We start from the raw sequence: 27,350 nt of genomic DNA, 5'->3' as shown, positions 1-27,350 counted from the left end.
TGTACAGGGACTCGCTGGTCAGCAGGTTTTGATGTCAGTTTGCAGGTCACTTGAGTGGTCTGGATTTGCCATATGTACCTGCATAACATACAGTGTCATAACATTGCCAAGTGTGTTTCTGTAAGTTCACAAAATCGAGACTGTACAACAAAACTGGGTGGGAACACCATTGTGATTTTAGTGCATGTTATGCAGGCTCGCATGACAGATTGGATGGTGTGCCCTATAGGCATTGTTAATGCAAGTCAGATGCACTGAATTCAGCCTCATACTCGGGTAGTGTTGTCCATTGCACTGCAGGAGATTGAGATGTCTTGCGCACTTTCTGCAGGACCCGTCTCTGTCACTGCACTGCAGGAGATTGAGATGTCTTGCGCACTTTCTGCAGGACCCGTCTCTGTCACTGCACTGCAGGAGATTGAGATGTCTTGCGCACTTTCTGCAGGACCCGCCTCTCATTGTTAAAATGCACTATTATGGTGGACCCCCTGCTCAAGGCCATTCGCAAGATGACATTTAAACCTGCTGTTTTCAGAATACATGAAAAGTTAATATACCTGAAAATAATGCAACCGGGAAACTGGGATTTTGGGGGGTTTATATCATGATAAACCAATTGACAATCCCTGATAAATACAACACATGTTTAAATACTTACATTTGTATTGATAAATACCATAAATTAATAAACAAACGGGGTTTGAAAACAGTAAATAGGTTACAGTATATAATTAATCAGTACATGTTATACAAACATATGTTAGTGCTGGGATGAACACAGGATTTTTATGTTCGGATATTTGCTAATAATTTAAACATTAGTTTGGATACTTGTTTGTTTTCAGAAAGTAATAAAAGCCATTATATTGCTCAGAACACAGGCAGCGACGGCATAGCAGCAGGGGCAGGGGGGTGTGGCCTGTGTGTGTGCCGGTGTTTTACAGCAAGACATTACAGTAACACGTCAAAGTGGAAAAATATCACAGGAGTAAAGAATATGTTGTGTAGGCCTTACTTTACCCCAGTGAATTAACTTCAAAACAAAGAAGCCAAACAGCAGTTCAAGATAAACAATGTTTTGTTTATTCCCAAAATAAATAGTGCATAAAGTTGACACTGCATGTCAGAGGTCACGTTTACGCGGGATTCTGTCTTCTATACTCAGGACATTTTAATAAAACGTAAAAAAGTAACAGTAGTGTGTTTCGAAAACACAGATGTAAAAGACCACAGATCCCCTTTTCATCCCTATCCAGTATATTACAAAGTAGTTTTATGAAGTTAAACGTGTAAAAATGGTTCCACTGCTCCCACATGTAGCACTGCGCACGTCCCTGGTACTAAAACAACTCCGTAATCTGTATCAGATCATCTTACCTGTTGACACTCTCAGCCAAGGATTTCAACAAGTAAAACACATGCTCAAAAATCATGGTTTTAGGACCATGGATGAGGTCTGCAGGATTTTTATTGAGAACTATTCTGACATCTTTCCTGCTTTTGCAAAACTACAGCAATTGCAGGTCCGATACCTGTATCATGTGTCCCAACAGATCAGGGTTTTAGCTGAGTGTCAGAACAGAGTGCAGACCAGCAAACACTCTCGTTTACGCGAGGATCATCTAAAACATGACCATTTTAATGGAAGCTCCTGAGAATTATTTTGACTTACTTTGATTTGAAAAGAGCATAAGCCAGTTTTTGACTTGGGTGCTAAAGGAACATTTAAAGAACTTTTAAACAGGAAAAGCATAAAGTTCTGGTGTTGACAGCTACCCGCAGAGACACTGGTACATGTTCTACAGCACTGATTTTTACGTCATGAACGGGGGGGATTTTCAAAAGAAAACGTTTCATGGTAAGCTTGACTTTGTGTCTATTTCTACTACCGTTATTTATACTTTGTACTGTTTTCCATGTTAAAACCAGGCATCTCTGAAATGTTCCTGTGACAGGGATGGCTGAGTGGTGATGTCAGGCCAGAAGCAGGAACTGAAACAGGCTCAAGTACTCTGTTGCAACAGCGTACTGCGGCACTGTTTTTTTTTTTTTATTTACGCGAAAATAAAACATTTTAACAAAAAGAAAACACTGCTCACAGAGCACAAGTTTTAAACAAAATCACGGGCACTAAAACAATACTAACTAAACAAATGCGGTGCTCGAGTTTCCAGCACTCGTAGCAGTTGTTTTCACTTTCGATTTGCTCGGTTTCACTTTCCCGTCTTGCTCCTCTCTCCCTCCCGTTCTCACCTCTAGAACACCCCACACTCTACGCGGAACAAGGAGAGCTGCAGGCTTTTATATTGGTGACTGTCTCCTGATAAAGCAACAGATTAATCAGTTAATTAACTCAGGAGATGGTCACTTTCTGCACAAGGTTTTGTTAGGATGGGGCTTCCCCATCCACAATATAAAACACGGCTTTTTCACCGTCGCATTTATACATAAATAACAAAACATTGTATTTTAAATAAATACAAAATACATTCAAAATCAGACAATAGCGAAGAATCACTCGTTTTAACTAAACACAGTTTAGCAGTACATTAAAAATCATAATCGTGTTTTTAAATCAAAAACACAACAAATATCACCCGTTTTTAAGCGTAAACAATACATTTATTTACACGCAGGGCTTTGCCCAGCCCCCTTTTTTAATAATGTGCAGGGCTGTCTTCTGCCCTGTCACAGTTGCTCTTAGTTTTTGGATGATTTTACTGCCATTTTCTTCAAAAAAATAAACTAATCCGCACAGTACAGAAAGAGGCGCCTGCCAAGCATTGAGGCCAGGCCACTGCGGTACCATGTTTATCGTAAAGATAGTCTTCTCTAAATGGTGGAGCTGCGGGGAATGGCGGACAGGGACTGTCTAGGCCAGGGGTGGCCAAAGCTGACCCTTCCACTCCAGTCTTTGTTCCAACCCTTTTGTAAATTGTTTAATTTAAACCTTCATCCAGACCCTGAAGTAGTTAATTATCTCATTGTACCTGTTAACCCTGGGTTGCGTTCAATAAGCAGAGCGCTCTCTCGTGGCGCCTGTAGCATATGTTAACAGTTATAGAACGGTCTGTTAGGAGAGAGCAGTTTCACAATAACAGGCAAGAAATTGCTGTGTATTAAAACAGTTGCTTTAAGAGAGTTTTGCAATTTTTGTATAATTTAAAAAATAAATAAATAAATAATGTAATTCATACTACTGTGTTCTTGTAATGGAAAGTTACTGACGTTTTTTTCTTCGGTTTAGCATCTTGAGGCGTGGCTCATATTTGACAGGCGTCGGTTTAAAAAATACCATAATCCGTTTTAAAAAGCCAAAATGACAACAAAAATGTCACTTATCCATTATCGCACATGTGTTGGTCATACAAGTCCATATTTACAAAAAACAATTTGTAGCCACGGAAGGGGGCTTGGGGGGCGGGCTTTCATTTTAAATTCACTAAATTGGCAACACAGTGCTTTCTTTTATTTTATTATTATTGAAAACCCAGAATTACTGGTCACATGTTTCTGGCAATTTCCCAGCCGTCTACAATTAGCTGTCCTGCCATGTCTGTGATCATTCTCTAGCAGCACATGCAGTATAGTCACAATTGACCGTTGAGACGACAGGAACTATGAAGTACAAGAAGCTTGATAACATGCAAACTCAAGCTGTGCAGCAAAACTGCTACAGTCAGCACTCGCATGTCTGTCCCTATAACCCTTCAGTGACGGTTAAACACATGTGATACATCATCATCTGATTATTTCATTTTGGCCCGTTCCAACCCTTGTATCTTTTTTGTGTTCCCTGAAAAATGGACAATATCACAAATACATAAAGGACTGTGTTTTAAAATAAGTAGGCTTCCATTTAGATGTACTGTATTGGTTTTGTTGGTAAAGTACTATATTTAACAGAAGTAGTATTTTAATTCAGAACGATATGATTCTGAAAATATCACTTGCCAAAGCTAAAGAGACGACACATTAACTAATACAGTACATGCTTTTAAATCCGGTATGTATTATAGCGGTATGTAAAATTCCATTAACGACCCAACAGCAAAATGAAATCTAAATGTTATCCAAATGTAAAAGGCAATGCAATTTAGCAAAACCAAAAGATTAAAAAAAAAAAGTTTCCAAATTCAGTATTGAAAATTGCAGAATATAGTACTCGATAAGGCCCTAATGTCACAGATCACTGGCAAATGGAAATGCACAAAAACTAAAGATCACAGATTTTTTTTTAAATATTAAAAAAAAACGTCACAGTATCTAAAACTGTTTCATGCTTAACTGTTACATTACCGTAGATTGCCTCTTTCGCTTTGTTTTGGCTGCATTTTCGTCAAGTGAAACTGGAGGAAGCGCTGTGTAACTGCACAATAAAAAAAGACTGATTTGGCATTAGAGACTTTTTTCTTTTAAACGCGGGCTGCGACTGATATTCAGGGAAATTGTAACGTTGCAGAGTTTTGTATCGGACTGGAGTCGGAAATCGCGTGGGATGGGTAAGTGCATTCATTTGTTGCATAAAATGGGGATTGATTTTATTCTTAATACAAGGGCAGTAAAACGTGACTGACGTGTGTCTGCGTAACGGATATCCGAGTGCTGACTGTGTGTGCATTCTTTACCAGATATACCAGGTACTGTGTGAATTGTGGAGTTCAGATCACAGTATAAAATGGAATTCCTGTTCTGTAGAGTCATTTGCTTTCTTGTCTCCATTGTCTGTACAGATAATCATATGCCGGTGTAAGGAGTGTGGTTCCACTAGTATGCCTTGTGAACTGCTGTATTCCAGCCCTATATGCAAGAACATGTGCTGCCAGCCAGACCTGTCTTTTTTTTTTCTGTGCAAGTCTAAGTATTTTAAGGAACCTGTCTGGAGTCTGACAGTGTTACCTGTCCAGCTGATTTATTGCTTAGAGACCCGACAGTCCCTCTGTGTAACAGTACTGCAGGTCGGTGTATTCTAACCAGAGAAGCATCTCGACATGCTTCGGGCTCTCCAAGGGGCTTCCCTTCCTCCTGCTTCTGGTGAGGACAGGTTGGCATGGAAACCAGGGCAGAGTGTTAAAGGCACAGGGAACCCACACTCGCTGTCTCTGAATGGTTTAGCAATAGTAATATCTGGCTGGAGTTTTGTTTAAATAGCACAGGTAGTACAACATTTAGCTCTTGAAGGCAATTGTCTTTTATCCCGTGCTGCTTATCCCCCTCAAAATAGGATATTGTATTTTGCTTTATCTTGAATATGTGATTAAACTTGGTCTGGACATTCCAGTTCTGGAGAGCATCAGAATCTAGCTGCATGAGTGTGTGCTGCTGATGAGCTGGGTAGTGAGATCTCCAAACTCCTCACTGATAGGTGATGCAGCTGCATTTATTAAAGTGTTACAAAACAGGGCCCATATTCAAGGCTGCAGACATATATTTTTTAAGTTAGTGTATGGTTTAAATTCTGACATGTATATGTTATACAGTAGACATCTCTGTTATTTTGGATTCAGTGTTAGACATTTTCTAGATTTAGTTTTATTTTTGTATTTAACTTTCAGTATGTCTAAGCAGGGATTCTGATTCTAAAACCAAAGTGGAATTATTTTAAAATTAGCGTTAAACCCAGTTTCACTCGTAGAATGTAGGTATTTACCTGATGGATCCCTTCATTCATGTTGTGTAGCTGTTATACAGAACGCGTGTAGATCAGCATCCTATACACTTTAACAGGAAAGGAATTGAAGAGCAAAACCTGTGAATCAGAAGTGTGATTTGTGAGCCACTGTAAACCTCTGCTGCTGCTGTTCTTCCCGCTGACTCGCCCGGGTCTCTCTTGTTTTTCAGACATGGCACAGACAGGGATCCTTGCCTCCGTGCCACCGGAGCTGCCCTCCTCAGAGAGCCGCTTGGTTGTGACGTTCCTCATGTCTGCCTTGGAGTCCATGGTAAATAGATTTACACACAAATTACCAAAGACAAAGCAAAAATGTTATCCCTCTTCCTTAACTGGTACCTTTTTGTTTACAAATGATCCCCTGAGTCAAACCTGTCCTATCCAATTTTGTAAGACGGTGGTTTTCAACCCTTTATTTATTTATTTATTTATTTTAAACTGTACCCCTGCTGTCTGGAGGTGTTAGCTCTAGTACCCCTTTACAATTTTCGCTCTACTGAATGTTTCCACAGTTGCAATATAGACAAAGAGAAGGAGAAGTGATGCCTTTTATTGGACTAACTAAATAATAATTATTCACAAGCTTTCAAGACCTCAAAGGTCTCTTCTTCAGGTGAAAGTAGAAAAGAGAGATTGATGTTTACATTCATTCAATTGCACAGTTGCAATAAAAGGCAGAATAATCTGATTAACAAATGTATTTATTTATTTTCTGTTTTGTTAATGTATAATTTGTTACAGTTTGAGACTGACAAACTTCTAGTGTAGGACAGAATACCAAACAGTAGGCCTAATTCTTAAAGCTTTTAATTACAAGTCCTACACCTTTAGAAGTATCCCCAGGGATACACGTACCCTCGGTTAAAAACCCAGCTGTAAGGTACGATACAGTCCATTAACTGAAGGACGTCTGATCAGTGCACATTAAAAAAACAAAAAACTGTCAGATTATTTTGGCATAGCACGGTAGGAACTGTTTTTAGAATGCGGTTGTGAAAGCTGCCAAATACAGTGCTTTGTTTTGCAAGTATTTTCACAGATTTTCTTTGTACAGCATACATGCAGTACCGTACTTTGGTGTTTTAGACATTCCGATGTACCGCCATTGTTAATTTCTAATGCTCCAACGTTAATAAAGCAACTACAATGCAATATAACGACTCCCTCTGAGAGAGGATATTTTCACAGATCCCATGGGCCGCTGGCAGAGGCAGCAGGGCCGGGCCAGCATCGCCCCTGTGTGTGTTTACAGTAGAAAAATATCCCAGGAGGAAAAAATAAGTTGTGTAGGCCTTACTTTACCCCAGTGAATTAACTACAAAAAGAGGATGCCAAATAGCAGTTCAAGTTAAACGTTGTATTGTTTATTCCTGAAGTAAATAGTGCATAAAGCTGACACTGCATTTCATTTATTTTTTGCTTTTATTTTTTCATTCCTTGCCATTGCCGTTTCTTCGCAGTAAACAGCGGCCATCGACACGTTTTCATAAAGTAGTAACACAAGGTTTACTTGTGCCTCTTTGTATCTGAACAAGCAAGCATAAACTGAAATTTAACTTTAAACACTTCAAATAAAACAAATGTGGAAATGGTTTGTAAAGTGAAGGGGAAAAAACTCACTGTTTTGGTTTTTGTTTACATTCCACATAACAGAAAGTCGCAAAAAAGGGTGTGTGTGTGTGTGTGTATATATGTGTGTGTATATATATATATATATATATATATATATATATATATATATATATATATATATATATATATATATATATATACACACACACACATATATATAGAATATATATATATATATATATATATATATATATAATAAAACCACTACACATTTCCTGCAAGTGGGGCTCTGTTTAATTATTCCAGAATGACGTGCTTGTCTTTTTCCTGTCCCATGAGATTCTGATTCACTAAAGCAGCACAGCGTGTTTTTTACTCAGATGGCCTTCCATAAAGATCACTATGCGTGCGCACATAATCTGGTTTGTTTACTTAATATTTTTTTTTTTTTTACATATCTAAGCTCTTTTTTTATTTGCCATTTTTTAAACTGTCATGCAACTTCTGGTGAGGTGGTAAGTAAGTGCAAAGTATTTTTGTCATTTCTAGCGAATGTGAACGTCAGATTTTTGTATTTTGAATACATTTAAAAAAACATTTGTTCGGATATTTGTCCCAGTACTAATATAAACTGCCAAAACTTAAGTACTGCCCCTAATATAGTCAGATTCCCCACTTCTTATGGATAATCCATAATTATTACTGTATACATTGGCAGAACAAAATATAATACATCGCAGTCATTCTTTATCTAATGTACTGTGAAAGGAGCACTGGAAAGAGTTTTTTATACTGTTGAAGTGAAGTGCACAGGAACAGTGACTGTGCTGAGCTGAGCTTGGAGGCTTGGTGGCTTCCCATGTATAAATACCTCCACTTCACCCCCTAGCCAGGACTGCTGATGTGTAAATACCTCCACTTCACTCCACATTAGCCCAGGGTACAGATCCTCTTTGTGTGCAACATGCCTGCTGAAATAGCTGCCCTGTCTTACTGTGTTCTCTTCCCTTCCACAGCTAGCATATAGGACTTCTTTGTAATGGAGTATGCATGCTTAGTTTTTCCTCCCTAACATGACAAACACACAACCTCCCTTGTATAGGAAAAGTGAAAAAATATTAGTCAGATTTGTTATGATTTTTTAATACTGGGATGTCTAAGGCATGTATAGCAAGCCTTGCTGAGATGACCTGTGAGCTGCAGCAGTAAGTAACATCAGTAAATGCTTGCTTTACAGCAGCTAGTATTACACAGTAACATCAGTAAATGCTTGCTTTACAGCAGCTAGTATTACACAGTAACATCAGTAAATGCTTGCGTTACAGCAGCTAGTATTACACAGTAACATCAGTAAATGCTTGCTTTACAGCAGCTAGTATTACACAGTAACATCAGTAAATGCTTGCGTTACAGCAGCTAGTATTACACAGTAACATCAGTAAATGCTTGCTTTACAGCAGCTAGTATTACACAGTAACATCAGTAAATGCTTGCTTTACAGCAGCTAGTATTACACAGTAACATCAGTAAATGCTTGCTTTACAGCAGCTAGTATTACACAGTAACATCAGTAAATGCTTGCTTTACAGCAGCTAGTATTACACAGTAACATCAGTAAATGCTTGCTTTACAGCAGCTAGTATTACACAGTAACATCAGTAAATGCTTGCTTTACAGCAGCTAGTATTACACAGTAACATCAGTAAATGCTTGCTTTACAGCAGCTAGTATTACACAGTAACATCAGTAAATGCTTGCTTTACAGCAGCTAGTATTACACAGTAACATCAGTAAATGCTTGCTTTACAGCAGCTAGTATTACACAGTAACATCAGTAAATGCTTGCGTTACAGCAGCTAGTATTACACAGTACAATCAGTAAATGCTTGCTTTACAGCAGCTAGTATTACACAGTAACATCAGTAAATGCTTGCTTTACAGCAGCTAGTATTACACAGTAACATCAGTAAATGCTTGCTTTACACAGCTAGTATTACACAGTAACATCAGTAAATGCTTGCTTTACAGCAGCAGTATTACACAGTAACATCAGTAAATGCTTGCTTTACAGCAGCTAGTATTACACAGTAACATCAGTAAATGCTTGCTTTACAGCAGCTAGTATTACACAGTAACATCAGTAAATGCTTGCTTTACAGCAGCTAGTATTACACAGTAACATCAGTAAATGCTTGCTTTACAGCAGCTAGTATTACACAGTAACATCAGTAAATGCTTGCTTTACAGCAGCTAGTATTACACAGTAACATCAGTAAATGCTTGCTTTACAGCAGCTAGTATTACACAGTAACATCAGTAAATGCTTGCTTTACAGCAGCTAGTATTACACAGTAACATCAGTAAATGCTTGCTTTACAGCAGTATTACACAGTAACATCAGTAAATGCTTGCTTTACAGCAGCTAGTATTACACAGTAACATCAGTAAATGCTTGCTTTACAGCAGCTAGTATTACACAGTAACATCAGTAAATGCTTGCTTTACAGCAGCTAGTATTACACAGTAACATCAGTAAATGCTTGCTTTACAGCAGCTAGTATTACACAGTAACATCAGTAAATGCTTGCTTTACAGCAGCTAGTATTACACAGTAACATCAGTAAATGCTTGCTTTACAGCAGCTAGTATTACACAGTAACATCAGTAAATGCTTGCGTTACAGCAGCTAGTATTACACAGTAACATCAGTAAATGCTTGCTTTACAGCAGCTAGTATTACACAGTAACATCAGTAAATGCTTGCTTTACAGCAGTTAGTATTACACAGTAACATCAGTAAATGCTTGCTTTACAGCAGTTAGTATTACACAGTAACATCAGTAAATGCTTGCTTTACAGCAGCTAGTATTACACAGTAACATCAGTAAATGCTTGCTTTACAGCAGCTAGTATTACACAGTAACATCAGTAAATGCTTGCTTTACAGCAGCTAGTATTACACAGTAACATCAGTAAATGCTTGCTTTACAGCAGCTAGTATTACACAGTAACATCAGTAAATGCTTGCTTTACAGCAGCTAGTATTACACAGTAACATCAGTAAATGCTTGCTTTACAGCAGCTAGTATTACACAGTAACATCAGTAAATGCTTGCTTTACAGCAGCTAGTATTACACAGTAACATCAGTAAATGCTTGCTTTACAGCAGCTAGTATTACACAGTAACATCAGTAAATGCTTGCTTTACAGCAGCTAGTATTACACAGTAACATCAGTAAATGCTTGCTTTACAGCAGCTAGTATTACACAGTAACATCAGTAAATGCTTGCTTTACAGCAGCTAGTATTACACAGTAACATCAGTAAATGCTTGCTTTACAGCAGCTAGTATTACACAGTAACATCAGTAAATGCTTGCTTTACAGCAGCTAGTATTACACAGTAACATCAGTAAATGCTTGCTTTACAGCAGCTAGTATTACACAGTAACATCAGTAAATGCTTGCTTTACAGCTAGTATTACACAGTAACATCAGTAAATGCTTGCTTTACAGCAGCTAGTATTACACAGTAACATCAGTAAATGCTTGCTTTACAGCAGCTAGTATTACACAGTAACATCAGTAAATGCTTGCTTTACAGCAGCTAGTATTACACAGTAACATCAGTAAATGCTTGCTTTACAGCAGCTAGTATTACACAGTAACATCAGTAAATGCTTGCTTTACAGCAGCTAGTATTACACAGTAACATCAGTAAATGCTTGCTTTACAGCAGCTAGTATTACACAGTAACATCAGTAAATGCTTGCTTTACAGCAGCTAGTATTACACAGTAACATCAGTAAATGCTTGCTTTACAGCAGCTAGTATTACACAGTAACATCAGTAAATGCTTGCTTTACAGCAGCTAGTATTACACAGTAACATCAGTAAATGCTTGCTTTACAGCAGCTAGTATTACACAGTAACATCAGTAAATGCTTGCTTTACAGCAGCTAGTATTACACAGTAACATCAGTAAATGCTTGCTTTACAGCAGCTAGTATTACACAGTAACATCAGTAAATGCTTGCTTTACAGCAGCTAGTATTACACAGTAACATCAGTAAATGCTTGCTTTACAGCAGCTAGTATTACACAGTAACATCAGTAAATGCTTGCTTTACAGCAGCTAGTATTACACAGTAACATCAGTAAATGCTTGCTTTACAGCAGCTAGTATTACACAGTAACATCAGTAAATGCTTGCTTTACAGCAGCTAGTATTACACAGTAACATCAGTAAATGCTTGCTTTACAGCAGTATTACACAGTAACATCAGTAAATGCTTGCTTTACAGCACAGTATTACACAGTAACATCAGTAAATTACACAGTATTACACAGTAACATCAGTAAATGCTTGCTTTACAGCAGCTAGTATTACACAGTAACATCAGTAAATGCTTGCTTTACAGCAGCTAGTATTACACAGTAACATCAGTAAATGCTTGCTTTACAGCAGCTAGTATTACACAGTAACATCAGTAAATGCTTGCTTTACAGCAGCTAGTATTACACAGTAACATCAGTAAATGCTTGCTTTACAGCAGCTAGTATTACACAGTAACATCAGTAAATGCTTGCTTTACAGCAGCTAGTATTACACAGTAACATCAGTAAATGCTTGCGTTACAGCAGTATTACACAGTAACATCAGTAAATGCTTGCCTTAAAGCAGTATTTAGAAACCATCACACTCACAATCTCTGGAGGCAACTAGATATAGTTGTCAATGGCGTTTCTCACACTCTAAAAAGTCTAAATTTTAAACTGTCTTGATGTGATCAACTTGGTGAATCAACACAACAAGTTCTTCTCAAACGACACAGTTCACAAGCTTTTGTATAAAAAGTTAAGTGAAAGTATGCCTGTGTTTCGTGTGCCTTGTCTTTTGAGTGGGACTTCAGTTACGAAACACATACTGTTCATTCAGGATGTTCCACTCAGCTCCATGTAACACAGAGTGCAGGTGAAACCACACGATTAGAGTTAGATACAGAACACTTATAAACTTGCAGTACAACAGCCAAGTTGTGGGTTAAAACTGCAATAAATTCAGAGCTAACTCCTGAGTGTATGGAAGCTAACTTTTGCGCTTATGGAGAAGTTAACACAATGAAATGTAACCGCCTAGGTGAAGGTTACTGGGTCAGTTCCCTTTCAGTGGGTAACGCTAGTGTGTGTTGCTGTTACAGTGCAGAGAACTGGCCAAGTCGAAAGCAGAAGTGGCCTGCATCGCCATGCATGACACTGAAGTGTTTGTGGTCGGGACGGAGCGGGGAAAAGCCTATGTCAACACAAGGAAGGACTTCCAGCAGGACTTTGTGAAGTACTGTAAGTACTGTAAAATAAAATGGTTTGCTGTTCCCAAATATTTACATATATCTTCAAAACAAACAACGTCAACATCCTCCTAATATTTTTTCAATACATTAACACGAAAAAGAAAGCAGAATTATTGGATTGGACTCTATTCACAAAACACTGAGGGCCATTTTAAGGTAGGTAGATACAAAGTTGGTTCTTTTGCTTTTGGAGATAAATTCTAAGGTCGTAAGAGTAGAGGATCTGATTTAGAACACTTACACTTACATTCATTTAAGGTGTCAGATTTCACACTTACTCTTTATATATATATATATATATATATATATATATATATATATATATATATATATATATATATATATATATATATATATATGCATGCTCTGAGCACACTCATAAGCTCAGGGGTGATGTTCAGGAGGACGTAAAGATGTTTCAGACTCCTGCAAGTGGATCGTTCATGCACTGGGCTTGCAAAGTATCCAGATGACTTTTAAATATTTTTTTAAAACCACACTCATTTAATTTTAAGTTTTGACGAAGCAGAGCAGTACAAGTGCTCTTTTCAGTTTATTAAATGCTTTAAAAATTGATCAAGTGGTTGCAAAAAGCTGCCTGCACCAGCAGGTTTCCACACACCTCGTTTACTTGCCTAGCCTGGTGTTTTAATTAATAAGAAACTCCACTGTAAGAACTTTCCAAATTCACCGCATGGTCATTTTTGGCTCGCAAACATTATCCCAATTAAAATCACTATCTATCTCATAAGGACTGATACTGTAGATGACTTGTCTATTTTAAGTCAAATGCTCATTTCGGCTGCTACGCGTTCATTCATTTCTATAATATCTTGAAGAGAGTTGACGACCAGTGAATCTCGCTTTTAAGAGACAACACCAAATCCTGCTTTGAGGTGCCAAAGACCAAGCCTTATCTTTTGATTGTCTTCCCTTCCAGAATTGTACTGTGTGTCTGAGACGAGCATTTATCTTTTTCACTTTTACACTCTACAGTTTTCCTGTAAATAAATACCTCTGTTTATTACTGCAGTAAAACCTTTATATAAACTAAACATTTTATATTATTTAGTTTAATCGTAATGTTCAAAACACTGTTTGTTTAGTTGGAGAAACGGAACTAATTCTTAAATTAATTAAATGAACGTTATCGCGAATGTGTCTTAACAAGTTGTTTGCAATTTTTAAAAGCCTGATACCTACAAAAACGTAAATCTTGTTAGCTGGGCGCTCATCTCTATATTCTCATTCACATCATCACTGGGAAAACCTCAAATAAATGAAGCTGTTTCTATCAAAGAGCCAGACATCTCTGCCGGATACACCTTTCACTCAGAAAAGGTGCTTGCACCTTGTACATGGGAAGACGGTTTTAGGGTCACTCCATGACAAAGGGAATAGGCACTGTAAAATGAGATATGAAACATCGGCACATGACCAAAATAAACTGCTGTTTTAATAGTAACTATGTCCATGTAAAGGGTCAGATAAAATCGAAAATATGTACACTGCTCTATCTCACAGAACTTTATTTTGAGAGGGGGAAAAAAACCCTTGGCAGTTCAGTTTCATGCAGCGCATTCTAAATATGCAGGTGTAACAGAAGAGGAGAAGCTGACCAGACTGCAGGCGCTGAGGTCCTCTTCTCCAGAATGTGAACCTGAGGAAATAATCGACATAGACGCTCTGGAGAAGGCAGTGGAGGACCTCTTCTGTATATGTTACGGTAATTGGGGGGGGGGGGGGAATTAAATGGAAACTAAAATCTCTTGATACCCAGTAGTGGTGAGACGAGCATGGGTTTTTCATACCATGTTACAGTTAAAAATACAGTAGAACCTGTCCTATCCGGTCCTGTAAGATATGATTAACCGATAGACCTCTGGCATGTGTCATTTACACATGCTGCTACCAGCTGAACGGTACAGATGGAAACTGATCAATGCACATATTTGGGGTTTAAAACAGTAAATTCAGCTCTTACCAGGACAGGATTGCACTTATGGCATTAAAAAAAAAAAAAAAAAAAAAAAAACCTGCCTTGTTTAATTTGCAAATAGTGTGTTGCAGTGCTTTGTTTTCCAATCATTTTCAATGATTCTCTTTGCATGGTGCATGTGCGGTGCTGTACTATGCTGTTTTAGACACACTGCTGTACCTGACATTGCGCATTCATAATGCCCCAAAGTTAATAAACCAACTACAAGGTAGGACAGTGACTCACTCCAAGGTGATATTTTCACATATACGATGGCCCCTGGAACTAATTCAGTCAGACGTGACAGGTTCTGCTCTATCTCTCAGGAGAAAATCAAACCTACCCCATCAAATTATCTAATAAAGAAGGGAGAGAAGCATGCTTCTGTTCAGTAGAATGTGTGTTATTTATTTGAGATATCAGATGTTTGAGTATTTGAATGTTTGTCCCAGGCCTGCACTAAGACCAGTGTTGTTAATGTTGGCATCCTTGTTTCTCGAGTGATTACTCTAGCTTATGGATTGGCGTGATTGTTGTGATCTGAAGCATGTGTCTTCTTGCAGGTAAAGCCTTGGGGAAGCCCAGTATTGTACCTGTGCCGTATGAGAAGATCAAAAGCGACCCCTCGGCTGTTGCAATACAGGGTCTGCCGGACGGAGTCTGCTTTAAACACCCTTCAAGCTACAGCATTTCAACCCTGAAACAAATCCTGGAGAGAAAGTCTCAGATCACATTTGTCATTAAAAGGTGCTTGCTGTGTCCTAATCGTGTATTTGCATGTTTAATTGGTTTTTGGGTTGCATATGCGTTACTTAACGTGACACTTTTCCATCATTGCAGGCCGTTTTTGGAGGCAAAGAAAGAAAAAGGTAGACTTTTCTATGGTATTTTAAATGTGCTAAATATACTCCTGTTATCCTAACAGTGTATTGGGACATAAATATACAATTCAATTTTATTTATTTAAAGGTGTAAAAAATAGGATTTTGTTACTTCTTATTAGCACTATCTATGTTATCACTGGCCCCCATTATCTTGTTTAAAGATCTTTGGGTTCTTTGCTTGGATTGTATACATCTGCAGATAATGCTATAGATGGAAATGGGTCTCTGCATTGAGGCTGGAACAACACTCAATGACCCAGAGTAATTGGAAGATAATAAGTTGTGAAATATTATCCCAAAGCAACAAGACTAAATCGTATTTTTAAATGATTCCTTCAGAGGAGCAGGGCAGTAAAGCATCAGGCTGTGGAAGTGGTTCATGGTCTCCTAGCAAGTGAGTATTGTTGGTAACTTTACTGTTTGCCTCTTTTAGCATTTAAAATATGTCTTAAAATGAAAGCAGGTTTTTGTTACCAGTAATTCAGTAAATGTAGGAGTTTCCAGGTACGGAAGCTGGTCATTTTACACTCTATACTGACATCAGATGAATGGAGAAAGAAAATAGATTTTAAAATGTATTTTATCCTGATGTAGCTCCATCTCACCCAGACTGAACTCTTGTTCCCCCTCTCTTAACTTAAACAGAGCCAAACAGCTTTCTTACGGTAAGGGGCTGAATTCATGAAACAGATCCAAATGTAAAAACACTATGTTGATTTCATTATCTATTTGTTTATTTTAGCTTTGTGACGGTGGAGGTAAAGACAGAACCCCACGATGATCAAGGTATGTACACTTATGGTTTAAAATTCATTAAATTGAGCAGCTGTAAAATGGTTTTCAAATCCATTTCGTTATTGTTTGTGTTCACTGCAATCATTGTTGTGTTCTACATTTAATTTCTAGAAAGCTTCCCTTGCTTTGCAGTAAGAGCACGGCTAATCACTATGAGTGATACTGTTGGTTGTTTCCAGAGTTTGAATTGCTGTTAGTTACACACAGATGTAAATTGTCTATTTCCATTATTTTTACTTGGCATTTCTAAATGCTATTTAACCTTATACCCCCAGCAACACATCACTGAAAAAATGCACAGGTTAAACAAATAAATAATAGATCTGATCCCTAAAAAGCATGGAATATCCCTAGTGGGAATCTGATCCCTGAAAAGCATCGGGCATGTTTGAGTCACTGCAGTAAGCTGACAGTAGTATATATTAGATAATTAATTTGTAAATGGGCCCCTTTCCAGTATTTAAGGGTTACCTTTTTTTAGTATCAAAGAACAATAGCTTAAGACATTATTTTATAATTTCTTCGAAATGGCATCCCACAAGATGTTACACCCAAAATGAAGAAGCTAGGTAACAGAAATGTATTCATGAATTTGTTGCCATATTGCATTAATTTTAATGCATGTGTAATAGCTGGGGTTTCTGGGAGCAGCTACAAATCAAACAGCATTTACTGTTTGAAGTCTCTGTGCTGGCTTGTCATATTTGTATATGTGAATAATGAACTGTGTGTAAATCAGTGAAATCCCACTATCGGGGTCAGTTATATATTTTGTTAACCTCCAAAGTTCCAGCCTATAATTGAAGGATCTCAAGCAACCCCTAAGCAGACATTAGTGCTCAGGTTAGGGCTGTGGGTCTCTCTCCTCCTCTCTTTTCTTCCTCTTCTCTCTATCTCTCTCTCTCCTCTGTTGTGAGAAGACCGCCATCATACCTCACCTGAACTCCCTCCACTGTGTTATATCTGCGGTATTTCCACTGATTAGGAAACGCTGTAAGATTGCTGAAATGTTTGTATGTGTGTTGCTCACTCAGGGGATTTGGAAATGACCGCTGTGACGGTGAAAGAAGAGATCGAGGATGAAGAAACCCAGCACCCCTTGACAGGTTGGTCTCCACCCCACTGTTTAATTGCATTGTGTGACTCAATTTAGTGCACAATTTGTATATTGCCAGCAATACTAACAGAAACCTGATCCTCAGTAAGTGCTCGCTAGATGGCCTCGATTACATATGTCTGTGGAAGGTGACTTGAACAGAAGAGCAACTCCAGCATGCGGGTCACGCGCCGGAACACAAATACATATTCAAAAAGAGAAACAAATGACATACAGTAGACCCCCGTTAATCCGTGCGGGTTGGGACCGGTCTGAGCCCGAATCAGTGAAAAACACAAACTGGCCGAAATCCCTGCGCCATTAATTGAAAACTCGAAAAATGCAATAATACAAATAAAATATAATGTCCCAACAACTATCAGTTGTAGTGTACATAAATCAGCGTTGTTCGGAGGCAGAGAGAGCTGGTTTAAAAGTCGCTGGTCTTGCTCAGAGTCTTGAATTGTCGTAACTGCTCCTCATATTCAGACTGCCAAGCTAGGAGAGTCTTGTCTGCTTTCTGCTCTCTGTTGTCACTGATTTCAGTAACTTGCACTTGCACTATACTGTACTCAATTGAATTAAATGATGATCGTCCAATTCCGCACAGATCAGATGACGGCTGCACCAATACATTTTGAAACACGGATTCATTGGAGTCTGTACTGAATGTATATTTCTATATTTGTTGTAAACATGATAAAGGCAGGAGGGAAGATTTTAATGTATTTTAAGCTTTTACTGTAATTGTAACCAGTACACATTTTATGTAAGTGTTGTGCCTCATCACTAGCTAGTATGGGTGTACAATATTTATCGGAATGTAATTTTTAATTTTTTTTCCAAAGGTAAAACTCAAGTTTCAGGCAATGGAGTGTGTGTAAACAGCAGGGATGTGTATATTCTGGTTCAGCTCATTCTGAATATGCAATATAATGTAAGTGTAGTATAATAAAGTATTGTGGCCAGGCTGTGTTGCCCTTGTGTTGTGATCTGCTTTTTTAAATTTTTATAAGGAAAGTCATGGCCACTGGGTGGCTGTACCGGCCAACATTTCACAGGAAACAAGCTAAAATAAGTACTTCGCTTAAGACAATTTCTTCAGGTATTTTTTTATGCTCCACTGGGGAAGCGTACCCATGGCGATGGTATGTAGTGGAGGCCCCCCATACGTATATCTAGACAGTGGCTTATGAGAAGACTTGTTTAAAACGGCACGTTTTATTGAGAATCTGGGATATATGTAAATTGGGGCCAATTTGTCCGTATATACATATGCCATAAATATATTTAAGATAATGTCAGAGGTTGTGCTAGCTTTTCTGTTCATGCGTTCCTGAAAGACGCATGCCGAAAATGTTGTGTCCCGTCTATCAAATACTAAACTGTTGTTAACACACAAAGGCTAATAAACTCCAGGGATGTGCATTTTTATGAACCTTTAAACTCTATGGCATGTAGTAGTTTAAACAATCTGTGTGTGTGTGTGTATAGATCTACAAATGAACACAGACGCACTTTTTTCTTTGTATTAACAGTAGACGAGACAGGATTCTAAGCTCTGTTTGTTGCCTTTATCTACATGTGTTTTCATCTTTTTCTGCATTCCAGTAACAGCAACAGCATCGCCATGTCTGTGTCTTATCCGCGTGTATATGCTGTTTATTTTATTTATTATATATATATATTTTTTTTGCCCAGCAGCTCTTTCACACACACTACATACAGTACATCTTGCCGTCTCGATAAACAAGCCACGGATGCTTCATCTCCCGTTAAGAATTATATGAATGTATTTTTCATTTGTGTTTTTCTGCATTACTAGTGCTTGCAACTGCTTCTTGGTCACTGTCGTACTTGTGCAGTCAGAAGTGTTGGCTGAGATGCAGATGGGTGATCTTTATGAGAATCCCCTGAAGGTGATGCTGACTGCTTAGCAAAAAAAATATTTGACAACTGACTTGATATCAGTGTACACTCCACACTATGTATGCATTTTTATGCTTAAAAAAAGTCTGTCCAGACATCCCTGTTAAACTAGTGGGGAAAATAATAAAAGCACAACATTAAATTGGGCAACTGCAAAAGTGAAATGCGAGTTTAAAGTAGGATCGGGGATGAACAATTCACATAATTTGTCAGCGCTGAAATAAAATTTAAAGGGACTAGAATTAGGCACCGGCAAGATACGAAGGTAAAAGCAAAGATTGTTTTGTAATGAACAGCTTTATGAAACAGAATCAGCTAAATTTGTCACCTGATTGAAAAATAAAACCTGAAAGCTTCAAACCCTGTGTGTGTGTGTTCACATTTACTTTTTCCAAAATACTTGTTTTATTTCTTAGCAATATGGACCTCTGTTAATATGGGGCTTAACACATTATTTTAAAATAATACAGTGCATGGTGGAATACTATTATATTAAATTCCACTGTTCATTGTGCTGCTAGGAACTGTAACCAAGCTATTTTAATAGTAACAGTGTGTGTACGCATTACACCTGACTAAACATGAAACAGTACTTCAGTGTGAATGCTTTGAGCTGGATTCATTCAAGCGTTTTTGAGTACGGTTCTCAAGATCGGTTATTGCAGTGTGGACAGGGCCTAAAAGTAAATATCCAGAACAGTTGTTTTTTTTGTTTGTTTGTTTTTTAACAAGCAAGTACTTTACAGTCATTTTGCTGCAGTGTAATAGATGACATTGAATATGCATGTCTAGGACACAACATTTTGCATTAACACAACCTCTGAAATATGATATAAGTGTACAGCATGGCAAGGATGTGGTTTGCTAACATACTTCTTTTGCCTGCTTAGGAATTGCTGTCAGACTATAGACTCCAAAGGTGTTGCTTTCTTCCAGGTCAGGTAGTTTAGCATTCAGTCTGGTTTCAGGATAAGTATAGACCTGGTAACCCACTATACAAATTAGACTCTTTGTTTTTGTACTACTGGGTAATCCAGTCATGTAAACCCAGTATTCTGAATAGCTTGTGGGGAATACCGAAATGATATACTGAATACAATGGAATATACTGCCAGAAAAAAAAAACAGTTCATGACACCCAGTTACTCAACAGATTGATTGCATACTCATGCACAAGTTCGAGTACAGTTCTGTTTGGCTTGTAGTAAAACACAGAATATATATTCCACTGTTATGTAAGTGCTTATTATCCAAAATTATGCTTTATAATCCAAAATACTGTGCATATGAGGGGTATATTCAATTCATCTTAACGGTGGATATAAATACCACCATTTTAAATCATTAAAAGAAGGGGAACTTGGGAAAACCTCCCAAGTGTACTTTTGTCTTTTAACCCTTTAAGGTGCAAGCGACACATGTGTCTCAAGTAAAATGATGCAAACTTTCTTATTTTTGCAATGCGGTGCACAAAGCAGGCTTTAAGATTTACTGACAAGTTGATCTGGTCATCCAAATTGTCAGTTTACTCTCAAATGTATTTCAAGAAGAAACCGTTTGAACAACCGCTCAATTCCTTGTGTACCTTAAGGGGTTAAGTGAATGTCTGGTTCTAGTTTAAAGTTTAGAATTTACATCTGCCACTGTTCAGATCAATTGAAGAGACTCCAGTGCCTGCTGAGTAAATGATTTTGGTTGTTAGTTGCACTTGGTGTGTTGCTTGTTTCCAAGACAAATAATATATTGCGTAAATTGTATTACAGCCGTAAGTGAAAGTAGTACCCCTTCTGGCAGGAGTGCAGCACATTGGAGGAGCCATTTCTGCAGCAGCAGCAATCGGTACGGAGCGGAGGGGGAGCCTCCCATATCCAAAAGCCGCATCTGTGAATTGCTGAGCTACCCAGTCCACGTGCGGAGGTCCGGCATGATGTCTGGCAGACGGAAGCGGGTTGTGCTCTCAATCGACGACAAGTTAAAAATAGTGGAGGAGCTGAAGAGAGGAACCAAGGCCAACACCCTCGCCCAGGAGTACGGGGTGGGCAACTCCACCATATCGGACATCAAGAAGTCGGCACCCCAGCTGGAGGCGTTTGCTTTCAAGATGAAACGCACTCCCTTCAGCAGGAAGCGGAAAGTGATGCGAGCCGTGGAAGACCAAGCCCTGGAGAGCGTGCTGTACAGGTGGTTTCTCCAGCAGAGGCTCCTCGGAGCTCCCATGTCCGGACCTATTATCATCGAGAAAGCCAAAGAGCTCAATGGCAAGCTCAACGGTGGCCATTCCAAATTCAAAGCCAGCAACAGGTGGCTGTGCAACTTCAAGGAAAGGTACGGGATCCGCTGCCTGCGAGTCGCGCGGGAAACCTCCTCCATTGAAGCAGGGGACTGGGTCAAACAAAGCTTGCAAAACCTGGTGGAGCAAAAGGGGCTTGTACGAGAGCAAGTGTACAACTGTGATGAAACGGGTTTGTCCTGGAGGTGCCTGCCATGGGCTGGGACTACAGCTTCAGAGGACAGGGTCACGCTCCTGGCCTGCGCCAACGCATCCGGGATGCACAAACTAAACCTGACTCTAGTGGGCAAAGCCGTGAACCCCAAGTGTTTCAAACATTTTGCCTCCTTGCCGGTTCAATATGTGTCGGAAGAAAACGGTTGGATGACGTGTGATCTTTTTAAAGGCTGGTTTTTCAATGAGTTTGTCCCATCTGTGAGCCACCACTTGTTGGAAAGAGGTCTGGAGCCGAAAGCCTTGCTGGTGCTTGATGTAGCTCCTTGCCATCCAGACGAAACCTACCTACAGACGGAAGATGAAAACTTTACCTGCCTTTTCCTTCCAGCCGATAACATGCTGCTGCAGCCCATGGGACAGGGAATCCTGGCCTGCCTTAAACTGCGTTTCCGACTGCTGCTTTTGCGGAAAACGCTGTCCCGAGTGGGTTGTAGCACTGTTGATGCTTTTAATGGACTGACACTTGCCGACGCTGTAGGTCTTGTGGAGGAAGCCTGGCAGCAGGTCTCGATATCCACTCTACGGAATGCCTGGAACGAGCTGTGGCCTGGGGGGGATGAGGGGCTGGATCTGGGGAGCGTGGAAAATGAACCGCCCCCAACTGTGGAAATCTCCAGCCTGATATCACAGCTTAGTGGGGTTCAGCAGCTCAACCCGGAGGACATTTTCAAATGGTTGAACGTGGACTCAAATGATCATGGGTTTGAACTCTTTACTGATGAGGAGCTGGTTGATTCAGCAATGCCCCAGTCCTAATGGGACAAACTCTAGTAGCCCATTGTATTAATCAAGCTTTGTTGGTGCAAGAACTTGCCAACGATTCATTATGTGGCTTAAATAAGGAGCCATTTTCACTCTGTTATGGTGGATTACGTTTGATATTCCTGAAACTGTTCAGTTGTTAGTTTCTTTGTCAACAGTCATTTTCTACAGGACATTTGTAAATATGAGAGTGAAATATTGTTATTTGCTACTTATAACAATTCTATTTAATCAGTTTTATTGATGTTGTAAAATCTTGAGTATGTATGTTCATGTGCTTAATGTTTTAATTATATAAATCAATGTATTTATTTCAGAGTTTGGAATTAACCAATCATTGAATTAGTTTGAACTATCTACAAATGAACAATAATTCTGTGCATGCCCAACAGCATGCAAAAACACCCTTGCACATTTTTTTTTTTTATTTAATGTAATTGTATGGTCTGCATAAGGAAAAGGTAACCTCTGTGATCTCTGGCATCTCCAATGCCAGAATTCTAGTTCTCTATGACAGGTGTGTTGTCAAAACCACCAAGTACCGTAAATATACACTATATGTGTGCATCTAAAGTAAAAAAAAAAAAAAAAAAAAAAAAAAGTAATGCCGTTTATATGACAGAAACTCAAACTGTGGTTTTGTTTGTGGTCGGTATGAAATTCCGGTACTTGTATACACAAATAGAATTCATCAGAAAAAATTGAATATATTGAGCGAGTGGACAACAAATAAAAAATATTATTTAAAAAATATTATATATATAATATATAACAACAGCAACAGGATGCACGAAGCGTACAAGATACAGGAGGACTTTACACTAGCGACACCTGATGCACCCTGTAGTTATAGCTGATTTATTGGTCTTTCCTTTTTTGTGTTGTTTTCTATGTAAGGCAAGATGCCTTTTACTTTTCGTACAGGAGCCATTTTTGTATACATTCACATTTTACACCACAAAGTATTCAAGTACTGTAGTAACTAAACGCTATGAATGATGAGACTCTTATTAAAGGTTACCAGGGTAAATTTGCACTGTATTTCTGCAGTTTTCTAATGCTTGAACCATGGTTATCCAATGCCTTATTTTAACATATTACCAAACCTCTCTAGCCTTTACAGTGTTTACCTTTGCTTTACCATACATTGCTTTACTGCACTTTGCTGTGATTTTACTGTTGTAACTGTGAGCACAGATAATCAATTAATAATTGATTAATAGCCGGGAGTTGTTTTCTGGGTTTTGGGGGAACCGTTATTTACATCTGCAGTTGAGTGAGTTTTGCACCTCAATATGGGTGTGTATATTATTATTTAGTCATTTAGCAGCTGCTTTTATCCAAACCAGCTTGGAGTAGGGTGAACTATGTATCACTTACAAGAAGACCTCGGTTTTACCATCCGAAGAAGCACAAGAACCCTCGCTATAAAAATGGTTCCAGCGCCACTGACGTTACCCCCTACCATTGCTCAGATTATTAATGGTTGAAAATTGGGTTTTAACATAGAAACGAAATTGAAACCATAACTCTGTGTAATACTGTATAGGCTTGCATTTTTCAGTTTGCAGTCCCTTTCGATGTCTTCATGTGTTTAGTCGTAATGATTTAAGCATTGTTATTTTTGCAGATTTTTTAAGTGAATTACAGACAACAGTGTAACAGTTACACAGACAGCGTATGAAAGTATCATACACATAGGCGAGGTCAGTGCGAACCCAAGGAGGGGCACTTAGAGTACAGTGTGTAACCAAGCTGTGTGATCATCGTACAATTCTCCAGTCCTTGTACTGTACTTCTGAAAAACAAATAAACAGGATTTATTTGAATGCCTTCTGTGCCATTTGTCTATGACAAGTACAAAAGTTTGTGGAGCAGCAATAAAAACAGTTGCACAAAGATTTACTAAGTAAAAGGGAAATACCATTACTTGCAGTGTTAATCATGTTGCTGTAAGACTTTTAGATTCTTTTCGATGCTTGTTGTTTTTGAAAACTGTACAATGGCACACATTTTCATACCTTCAGTCTTAAATTGGGTCCATTTCATATGTTGACAATAAGGTCTAATCCATTTATCTAAACGTTGATGGCTCTAAATGCCACTATTCTTTAAATCACAAATCAGGACCCACTGGCATTCTAACATACAGACAGCAGCACACTATAGAGCCTCACATCTACTGCTGAGTTATCTGTGTGGTGGATTTAGATCCGACACTGTTTTATATCAACTGAGCAGATCCCAATAATAAAGTCATGAAAGTCTGAAGCATTCAAAGATTGACTTCTCAGGAGAAGTCTGAATCAAAGGGGTAACAGTAAATTGCATTTCTGTAAATTTGAGTCCAAACTGTCTCTGTGCTGCATTACTTGTATTATCTCCAGAAAAGCATTAACCATGAATACTAAAGGGAGACGTTCAGTTTAGCGGCCTTGTTATTTACCTATTCTATGGTGCCAGTTTTAGTGTGATCGAGTTTTACTAGAGGTGTCTGGAATTCGAACTGCCTCCAACAAGCCCTTTGGAGCTGTACACAGGTTATGAGCTTTTGGCACTGTCGTTAAAAAAGTTTGTACGGAGCTCGCATCTCAAATTCGAACCTGAAGCTATAAACGTGCAGCTTGGCGACCATGTTTTCTGCACGCCTGGTGCGTTGTGAGGCACATGACTATAGGCAGAGTTCCTTCAGCCACTCACAAGTGCAGTAAGATGTCTTACCACACACACTGGAGTGGGTTATTGCGCTTATAAAATGGCTCTATATTTATTATATTAAAAAAAAACGTAAACAATAAGATCTTAAACTTTAAATTAAGTTGTATGTAATGTATTCTTCCGCCTGTGCAAAATAGTTTCCTATACTTTGTTTTTAGAAGCTACAAATTTGCTGGCAAAACTTATTAGGAGTACACTTCTTAAGATGTTTTTAACGAGCAATTTGAATGTATTTTCCTTTAGAGGAATATGAGGAGAGTGTGTTTTGGTGGTGGTTGGTCGTGATGGGGTTAATCCCCAACCTGCCAAAATACATATGAGAATGGCTGGTCTCAAACGAGGTAATTGGTGTGAAGTGAGACCAGCTACATGAAATAAAAAGGGAGCTTGAAGCTGCATTAGGAGGACCACCGGGGAGTTGGTAAGAGAGAAGGGTTGTGTGCGAAGAAAACCAGTGAAGGCTTTTGCCAAGCCTGGTTAATTTAAAGAAAAGCGGTTTTGTTGGGAAAACGGCTTAGCCGTCCCAACCCTTTACTTCAGACAAAAACAAGTTTAGTCTAGGTCTCGAGTGGCGATAGGCGCTTGTTTTGTTATTTGTTTATTTTCGTGTTTAATGTGTGCAACCACGATGAAACTTACAGTTCTGTGTCGGGATGCCAAGGTAATCACAGTTAACTTATGGAATTAACGCTGCAAGAGATAACAATGCATCTGGGGCCTTATTAGAAAGATCAGGCATGTGTACTTTGCTAGCCAAGGAGACTACGGACCTAACAACCTTGACTTGCGTGAAATAGCTCACATCACTCGCTTTTCAAGGTGTGGTATCCAAAGTGTAATCAACAAGTACAGAGAAACATTATCTGTAATTGACAAACCCAGGACTGGAAGACCCACAAAGCTGTCTAACAAGGATGAGCAATACTTGAAGATAATATCCTTAAGGGATAGAAAGAAGACAAGCGTTGAATTGACAACAGAACTGGCAGAAGGCACAGGTGTTGTTGTCCATCCATCAACCGTACAGAGGTCAATCTTGAAATCAGGACTTAAAGGACGAGTTCCTGTAAGAATACCTTTGTTAAGAAAGGGGAACAAGACTAAAAGGCTAAAATATGCAACAGAACAAAGTAATTGGACTATGGATCAATGATCAAAGGTGTTTTGGACTGTTGATGGATGGACAGCGACAACTGTCTACGGACCAGGATTGATTGACATCCTGGTAGGTGGGAACATGAAAACTCACATCAAGGTGGACAGAGCTGACAGCTGACTTAGCAGACAAGCTGCTGTGTGAATGTGCAAGACTGTTTGTTGTTTTTGGTTTGACCCAGGCTGACAGCAGCTAGAAATAATTGTCCCAGTAAACCGTGGACTCGAGTACCTGCAAATTGTGTGCGCCTCCTTCCTTAATTTTCCACGGTACGCTACAATATTAATTTGGCCATTGTAAATTATTTCAGGAACAAAAATGCTAATATTCATTATAAGGCGAAACACAAATAACGCGGTCTGCAATTATGGACCCCGACAACCACGTTATAACAGGTGGCACTGTATTGTGAAAACGTCCGTCAATTAAATCTGGTACAGTTTAATATGCCTTAAAACTTGCTTCTGGTGATTTTACAGTACATGTATACATTTTCTTAGTCATCTGTACTACCATAAATCATTAGCAGTAACACAGGCAGAAGGAAGTTTATTGTTTGTGTTTTTATTTGGAGACCCTAGACCTATGCATTATAATACCCCAGCTTCCACATTCTGACACAAAAGGCACTGAAAAGGTGTTTGTGATTCACACACTGAGATGCCATGTCTCTTTTTGATAAGAGATTTCCTGATAATGTTGATTGAATGTAGGCCTGGAAACCCTGCAATTAGGGGTGGTTTGGTCTGGTTTCTCATGCAGCTGTATCTAAAAACATGAAGGCCATATAAATGAAATTGAATAGAATAAATAACTGGGGGGCACGACATCTTCTTCCTAGTAGACTCGAAATCTATATTGTACTACAGACACCTGTCCTGTTTTAAATACTGCAATCCTTCCCAGTAAGGAGGTGCCACCTACACTTCTTG

At 38.8% G+C, this 27,350-nt stretch overlaps 1 protein-coding gene across 2 annotated transcripts in view; it reads left to right on the top strand.

Annotated features, from left to right (window-relative positions):
* LOC121305051 (general transcription factor II-I-like) overlaps positions 1 to 27,350 on the top strand; it is a 70,859-nt gene that overhangs the window by 2,984 nt on the left and 40,525 nt on the right. For both annotated transcript variants that reach the window (XM_041236569.1, XM_041236568.1), the window contains exons 2-9: positions 5,842 to 5,942; positions 12,445 to 12,583; positions 14,189 to 14,320; positions 15,136 to 15,319; positions 15,413 to 15,441; positions 15,796 to 15,850; positions 16,199 to 16,242; positions 17,286 to 17,357. In XM_041236569.1, coding sequence (XP_041092503.1) covers positions 5,844 to 5,942; positions 12,445 to 12,583; positions 14,189 to 14,320; positions 15,136 to 15,319; positions 15,413 to 15,441; positions 15,796 to 15,850; positions 16,199 to 16,242; positions 17,286 to 17,357 — 754 coding nt within the window. In that variant the 5' untranslated portion in view covers positions 5,842 to 5,843. The remainder of the gene's footprint in view (positions 1 to 5,841; positions 5,943 to 12,444; positions 12,584 to 14,188; positions 14,321 to 15,135; positions 15,320 to 15,412; positions 15,442 to 15,795; positions 15,851 to 16,198; positions 16,243 to 17,285; positions 17,358 to 27,350) is intronic.

This window comes from Polyodon spathula, chromosome 41, assembly GCF_017654505.1.
Source record: "Polyodon spathula isolate WHYD16114869_AA chromosome 41, ASM1765450v1, whole genome shotgun sequence".
Lineage (NCBI taxonomy): Eukaryota > Metazoa > Chordata > Actinopteri > Acipenseriformes > Polyodontidae > Polyodon > Polyodon spathula.
Note: the sequence above shows the minus strand (reverse complement) of the source record. Positions and strands in the feature narration are given on the sequence as shown.